The sequence below is a fragment of the Rhynchophorus ferrugineus genome, unplaced genomic scaffold (assembly GCF_030347505.1).
Source record: "Rhynchophorus ferrugineus isolate W39M unplaced genomic scaffold, kcgeb_rfMv2 rfM1, whole genome shotgun sequence".
Classification (NCBI taxonomy): Eukaryota; Metazoa; Arthropoda; class Insecta; order Coleoptera; family Curculionidae; genus Rhynchophorus; species Rhynchophorus ferrugineus.
Window position 1 is genome coordinate 92,352,048 of NW_027472580.1, and position 8,270 is coordinate 92,360,317.

At 32.0% G+C, this 8,270-nt stretch overlaps 1 protein-coding gene and 1 long non-coding RNA gene across 2 annotated transcripts; one reads left to right on the forward strand and one right to left on the reverse strand.

Moving 5' to 3' along the window:
* The first annotated feature begins 623 nt into the window (after window positions 1-623).
* On the forward strand, window positions 624-1,788 carry LOC143194319 (uncharacterized). The gene is made up of 3 exons (XR_013005293.1): window positions 624-949; window positions 999-1,120; window positions 1,199-1,788. It is a non-coding gene; the product is annotated as an uncharacterized LOC143194319 (long non-coding RNA).
* Window positions 1,789-2,288: 500 nt separating this feature from the next.
* Window positions 2,289-5,414, reverse strand: LOC143201259 (uncharacterized). Its single transcript, XM_076412208.1, has 2 exons — window positions 5,264-5,414; window positions 2,289-5,161 (listed from the first exon to the last, which is right to left on the reverse strand). The coding sequence occupies exons 1-2, from the start codon at window positions 5,280-5,282 to the stop codon at window positions 4,296-4,298; spliced, it is 885 nt and encodes a 294-aa protein (XP_076268323.1). The 5' UTR covers window positions 5,283-5,414; the 3' UTR covers window positions 2,289-4,295.
* Window positions 5,415-8,270: the final 2,856 nt, after the last annotated feature.

Below are 8,270 nucleotides of genomic sequence, written 5' to 3' on the forward strand. Positions count from 1 at the left end.
CGGAACGCTTCAGAATTATTCTCACATTTCCTTTCCTGCTAAATTAAAATGTCGTCTTTATACCTACAGTCGAGGTGGAGCGTCTGCAGTGTATATATATGAAGGTAAAGTTAAATTGGGAATTTATTGTTATAGTAAAAATAATAAATTTATTAAGTACTCACGTTACGTTTTAATAAAAAACGTACGTAAAAACGGTGAATTTATAATTTAATTTTGGAACAGGACCTAGACGTCGTTAATTTTTATGTTATTATTAGATGTATAAACACGATATCTGTTTATTAATACAAATTTTTTATTTTGTTGATACAATGATGTCTAAATATATTCAATGTGAAAATTAATCTCCTTGACAGCCACAAAAAAAACCAAATTTATATTAGATATAGACTTTTGTCACCAACATATCTACTTGAATATCCATTGAGACTCTAAAGTCGTCGATCTTAAGCGATTTCATATGATTTAATCAGCGATATCAATCCATGAAAGTACCAATGCAATAAAATCATAGAATAAAGAAATTTAGAATAGAAACTTATATGGAAAAATCGGGGCTCACGTTAAAGCTTTTCGGGATCCACGTTACGCGGCCAAATGCAAATGAAAAATGCAACAGCTATATGTGTGTTTCTCTCTCGTTCGGCCTCGGTATTAATAATTCTAAACTAAGCAGTTAACGGCCATTTTTACGTGATAAAATTTGTATTGTTTGTTTACGTTAGGTTTTTCGGTATGTGTTTTTGTATATATTTGACAATTACTTTAAATTATTCTGTGTATTTTAATTTATTAGTGTAATAAAAAGAAAACCTTAAGGGAACCTCTTATGATCTCCTATGTAGGTCCAGGAAAGTTTGTAATCATTTTAAAGATGAAGACTATAGACCAAAATGTGGAAAGCCATGGCTGAAACAAGGTGTAATTCCTACTAATAATTTAAATAGTAAGTATTTTGTTAAATAAATATGATTTATTGCACTGAAATAATTAAGCTTTTCCTTTGCCTTTACTACAAAACAAGGAACATATGCCCCCAATGGCAATATTAAATCACATAAGTTTTTTGAGGCTGATAAATATATAGGAGATTCTTCTACCCCAACAAGACCCAGAAGTAAGTAAATAATAATAAACTTATGTTTATTATTAGAGAATGGAGGTTCTAACTTGAAATGTATATTTTCATTTACAGATAACTCAGCCTGTCCCATGAGTTTCGTTTCAGGTTGGATGAAAAATTAATGGCTTTATCCTTATTAAAATGCAGTGGCAGAGGATATAAACTGTTATCGAAGATATTCTGCTTGCCTTCTAGAATAACATTAATGCAGATACTGAATAAAGTTCATTTTTGCTGCTGGAGCAGTAACCTCCAATTTTGGTAGTTATTTCAGAAACTTGACCGTATAGACCGAACTGCAGTTGTCATATTTGATAAAATGTACCTCAATTTAGGTAGACTGTTAATTTAGTTGATTCTAAAAAATAATACAACAGAACCATTGATAGTTATATTATCTTATTTTAATGTTTGTTTTAAATATTAGATAGAAGATAATCTCAGTGGATTACGTGTTTTTGGGTAGTCGAGATATCTCTGTGATTATATCAATGTCTTTATAGTCAAGGAATATTAACATTATTGTAATATATCAATTAAATATATTTTTTTCCCGCTAAAATTTTTAAAATTCCCGCTAAACATTTTTAAATTTCCCGCCGTGACTAACTGTCATAGGACGCATGTGTAAGCGCCCTCACACGGGGATTCCGAGCATAACTTAGAACCAATTTTAACATAGGAGATGCGCTTCTAAGTTTCTTTATTCTAGGAATAAAATGTTAAACTGTCTAACCTAACCAATAACAATTAATATTTGTGTTTTTTTTTAGTGTTGGTTTTGCATATACATTGGTTTTAAAATATTGAAAAACAAATGTTAAATTTTTAAAAGTTAAAATTAAATACTTAAACAGTATCAAATTAAATATAATATGTGATAGTTTATTGCATAGTTAAGGTTCATTGTTTTATATCCTCTAATTTATAATTTAAAATTAATACTAAATTTTAAAATATGTAACCATACATAAATATATATATATATATATATATATATATATATATATACTAGCTGACCCGACAGACTTCGTCCTGTCAAAAAGATTTGTAATGTGGCAGTTTTTGTGCCTACGTATTTTAAAAAATTCTCCTGAACAGAACCATCACCCTGGTGATAGGGCGTTGTGAATAAAAAATAATTAAATAAAACATATATAAGGATTGAAAAGTAAGTAATCGCTTTATTGTTAATCATGTGAATCATAATTATTATTATTATTATCATTATATTGCTTTGTGGTATACGATGTTTTTTGTTTGATTACCTGGCGCATAGATAAACAAATCTGATGGTTTTCCAACACGGGAACAGGCAACATACAATTGACCATGTGAGAAACATGGGTTTTCTAGATTAATACCACAAACACTTAATGATTGCCCCTGGGACTTGTTTATAGTCATAGCAAAAGCAAGCCGTCAACATGTCTATAGGAAATTTGCCATTACCAATGTCAATGAGTTGTTTAGAGAATATGTTTCCAGATTGGTCATTTTGCAACTCGACACGCATATTCTTGCTTAAATGAAGTACTTTAACATGTTTCCACAAATTGGAGGACTTTAGACATGCATTGAGTTCATCAGCTGGCGTTGATCGTGGAATCACTGGCAATGTTTGACAAAAATCTCCTGCTAATAAAATCATTGCACCACCAAATCGGTTATTATTGCTACGTAGATCTTTTAAGGTTCTGTCTAAAGCCTCCAAAGATTTTTTATGTGCCATCGTGCATTCATCCCAAACAATCAATTTACATTGCTGCAAAACCTTTGCCATTGCAGAATTCTTCGAAACGTTGCAGGTTGGAGTTTCATTGCTTTGCATATTTAATGGCAATTTTAGTGCTGAATGGGCTGTTCGACCACCTTCAAGCAAAGTTGCTGCGATTCCCGACGAAGCGAGTGCAAGTGCAATTTTATTTTGTGAGCGAATTGTTGCTAATATTAATGAAATAAAAAAAGTTTTTCCTGTACCACCAGGTGCATCTAAGAAATAAATCCCTCCAGTTTCATCATTTGTTACTTTCATAAGAGTTTCAAATACATACTTCTGTTGTTCATTTAACAGTGGAAGATTTGTTTGAATTTATTCTTTCAAAGCGTTGAGATCATACAGTCTTTCTCGATGCAACTCTTGGTTAAAAGCGTCATGCATTGGACGATTGGGCGCGGTCAGGCCTAATTGAATTAATAGTTTGTTTGACATTATCAAGCACATGTCCTCAATTGAAATCAATGCTTCATTGTAAATTTCTTCACTGATTTGTATATTTGGATTTCCCATTCTATTCCGTATTTGATACAAAATATCATCACACATATAATATTTGTACTTCATCCACAAATCAATTGGGTTTGATGGGAAGCATGTAGATATGATTATAGAAAACAATGTTCACATTTGATGAGTGTGTGATGATATTACAGCATCATTGAGAGTTTGATCCCAATGAGCGTCATTTTCAAGCAATTGCAAACGTTGACAGGCTTCTCTGTAGGATCCACACAATTCACCATCAACAGTTCGTAACCGTTGGAATGATGTTGGGCCACGTACATTGACTAATAGCAGTCGTAAATAAAAACATTCATCATTGCTTGGATGTACTGAATAAATCCGGCCAATCGCATCGGTGGAATATACATCTGTATATCCTGGAACTGGTTTTCCTTGTTTCCGTCGTATAAATCTCCTTGAGGATTGATTCCAGGTATAATATTTTGGCATTTCAGAATATAGCAATGTTTGTGCGAAATCATCGTTTTGGCATGTCTCAAAAAAACTGGTTAATGTAGTAGATGGTGGCTGAGCAGCTCTTTGTACTGCGTTCTGTGCTGTAAAATACACTCTTTGTCCATTTTCTAAATGCACAGCTAAGTGAACAACAGAAGGGTGTCTCTCATGAATAGGAAAAGAAAATATTCGCCAAACTGCTTCATTACTACTGACATAGCGGCCCATTTGGTATTGGGTAACTTCATCATTAGAATTCTCTGCACCAATTCCAATCACAGCCATATCACTCCCTTTGGTTACATATTTGCAAATGTATTTAATCGATTTCACTGAATGGCAAGATTCAACGTTGATGTGTGCTTTGAATGTCTTTGATAAAATGGGTGAATATGGAACAATCCAACGATTATCTATTTCAATATCTTGTTAATTTAATTTGACAATTGTTGATTTTCCATTGTCTGCTGTCGATCTGCGACGATACAATGGATAACCGTCATTACCAGTAATTGTTTCCGATATTAATGTCCGTGGATATCGTTTTGAACATTTACCATCCATCATACACGGTGAATTTTGATTAAGAGTTCCACAGGGACCATGTATCATGTTTTTGATAACTACCTCATGCAATCCAGGATCTACTTGTACATTAGGGATTTCAGCTGATATCACTGCATCAACTTCATTTGGCCTTATCTTTTCAACCAACCAAATCAAAATGTGTGCATGTGGCAATCCTCGTTTCTGCCACTCCACAGAATACATCCAGCAGCGTGTCTCACCAAACACATTATGTTTTACGATGAAATTCATTAAAGATTTCAACTTTTGTCTAAAGACTCTGGCTGTAATATCATGACGATCAATGGATGATTTCCCAGGTAATAACTCCTGCTTAATTTGTATCCATTGCGGATTGCATGTAAATGTGATGAACAAATCTGCTGTACCATAATGACGAACATACGACATGGCATCTTGAGCATATTCGTGCATATGCCGAGGGCTTCCGATGTATGTTGCTGGAAGAATAGTCATCCGACCGACATTCTGTGCATTTCCATCAGTATTAATCGCATCTCGAAGGTGAATATACTCTTCAGATCGGAGTTTGGTTTGATTCAACCTGATGAATGTTAATCTCTCCGTTTCAATTTTAACATACATGTCATCAACATATTTGTGATATAATCGCCGACATTTCAATATGTGATTATCTGCATTTTCCCGAATCATTAGGCGGTATGAATAATAGTTCATTGAACTGACTTTTTTGTTGGTTTCAGAACCTGTAAACAGATTTTGTTTTAATAACATTCAAATATAAAATTAAAATACATAATATAGTGACTGAGATATTATCGCCATAGCTAAACTAATATTTTAGTTACCTGTAATGGGATTTATCATTTTTATTGATAAATCGTAGCCATCTTCACCTTGCCAAAATATAATGGGATATTGCAGTGCATCATATGAGCGGTGTGTTTCCTTTATAGGTTGTAATTGAAAATTCCGACGATGTAAAAAATATCACGGGATTCCAAGTTTTCTCCAACTACAACGATAGCAACTTCATCAATAGTTGGTGCATTAAAACGTCTTGTATGTTGACCTGCAGGTGTTTTATCAGCTCTGATTACAATTTTGTGATTATCGGATGGCATCAGATCCAGGGCAGTTTTAAACAATATAATCAATTGATTGTGTTGATGAAATAAAGTTTGTAATTGTTCTACAATAGACCTTTTTACTAAATTGTTATGTGCACAACGCAGATCAATTTCTTGTGGTGAATTGCCCATAAAATAAATTTGCAGGAATTTGTTGTCGCTATCTGACACTGGTAACAGTGAACCTGCTCTGTGATATATTTGCCCTTGTATCTGTAAATAAAAAAAATATTATGGTGTGGTATAAATTAATGGATTGTCAATGATCAAACTTAAATAATATTTGATCTTAAAAAGTATATATTTAGTTTTAACTAATATCTATCAAATATAAAATATAATAAAAGTGTCACTGAAACTGAATCACCATATAATATGATGACTAAGTGATATATTTCGTAATGATTAAGAAATTGAAGATTAGTAACACATCTTAACCTTGGTGACAGAAAATTTTGTTCGCTAAAATAATTATGAGTAACTGCTATAATACATACCTTGAAAGTTGGCATAAAATTTTCCCGAACTGCATTTGTTGCCCCAAATGAAGTCATTTGAAAGCAATTGTTATATTGTTGAATATGTGTCAAAAAGTGTATAGAATCTGTTCCTATTCCTGAAACCAATGAGTACAATGGTTCTGGTGGTGGATCCAATTGTATCAATTTCACTTTACCATTTGCGCAACACAATCCATTGGCTTCGTTTTTGTATTTTAATGCCTTACAGTGTGAGCAAACCAAGTTCATAGAACCAATAACAACACATTGGTAGTTACTGTAGTCAATTGACACATCGTAACTGAAAGCAGCTGGATTCAAACTTGCGCGATTATTAGTTGAATGTCGCGCTCGCGCTTCACGCGTTTGTGATATCCGAATTCTTTCACGTTCATTTCCGTCGTCACGTTCTTGTGCAGTACGATTAGATCGGTAATTAGCTTGGTTTATAGCATTTCTGGTTCTTCTACCTAAATTGCTTCGTCTTATAGGAGGCATATCAAATATAAATTATTTTTTCACTAATCACAAACTAAACAAACACTAACTAACTAAACACTCTGCATAAAACACGATATACGAATTTGTTTCGTGTATCACTTGACAATTCATCTGTCATCTGTCAAAAGTCATCTGTAACAGACAACTTTTTTTTTAAAATTTGATATGACTTGAACTCAAATCCTTTTAAGCCGTACGAATTGTTTTATTTATTTAAAATTTGAATTAAATTTTAAACAAATAAAAAATTTTAAATAAATAAAACAATTCGTACGGATTAAAAGGATTTGAGTTCAAGTCATATCAAATTTAAAAAAAAAAGTTGTCTGTTACAGATGACTTTTGACAGATGACAGATGAATTGTCAACTGATACACGAAACAAATTCAAACAAAAAGGGCTATTTTTAGGGTTTTTCCAGCAATAATTCTAATTTTTCTCGCCGTAAAAACCATCCCTGAACTTCAACGAACATTTTAAAAAAAGATTTGGCCAAATTGGTCCAGGCGTTGTTGAGTTATGCGCTTAGGAACATATTTTGCGATTCATTTTTATATATAAGATATATATATATATATATATATATATATATATATATATATATATATATATATACATTCCAAGCAATACTGAGAATTTTCAAATATTCAATTCAATGTCAATCTACCGGACCACGATGATTCTTAATGTTCTGGTTTTCTTAATGGACCGCTCTGAATCCTGTAGTTGTTTTGGTTGCACTGAACGGTTTATATGGATACAGGTCTTATTTAAATATTATTTTGTGCTATAATTAGATAATCCTAGACATTGGTGTTTGTGATGGTGTGAGGTTCTGTAATGGAATGATACATCGGTAAATATGCTTGCCAAACAAGTTGTGTATTTTCATTCCAAGATAGAAAATAAAGCAGCAATAAGACCATACTGATCTAAGTCCTTACTGTCTTAAGTACCTCTACTTATGTCCAAAATGTAATTAATATAATATAGAGGTAAAATAACACCATTGTTAAGAATGTCGCAAAAGTTTGAAATATTTTAACTATAAATAAATCTAAATCTTCACTGAAATCACTGAAATCATGTAATGTTAAAGAAACGAAGCAGAGATCTACTTTTGAGAATTAATATGAGAACCCAATTTGTAACAACTATGTAAGGTGAATATTTCAGTATGCCTGTCAAATATATTTACACCTGTATATTTATTTATATTTTCAGTAGTTTTTTGATCTTTTGATTTGTCATAACATATATAGAGCACTTGGTTTATATAATAGTACTGTCAGAGTTCTCAACTGGCGACTGTGTTATAATTGGAGAGTCTTTTATTATACAGTGTATGTTTAATTAATGTTCTTTAATCTTTTATCATATTTCATGGCTTTTGTGTCTGGAATATACAGTTATTTTAAATCTATTAAAACTATTAATTTACTTTTTCTTTCCGTTCGTAACCCAAAACCCAACTCAAATTTTTAAACCAGGAAATATAGGATAAACAATACAAATAAAATCAAAGCATCTAAAAAGTTCAAACAATGGAACAATGAAATGATGGTTAAGAAACGGTAAGTGACTTTTTCTTTCTTAGTCCTTTCGCTTGGTGTTTTTTGAAATTTTGTGTTTTTATTCTTTCAAAATCTTAGTCTTTCACATATAATTTTAAAATAAGTCTATTTTTTATAACCGCTATGTAGTACCTCATTGTTATCAACCAA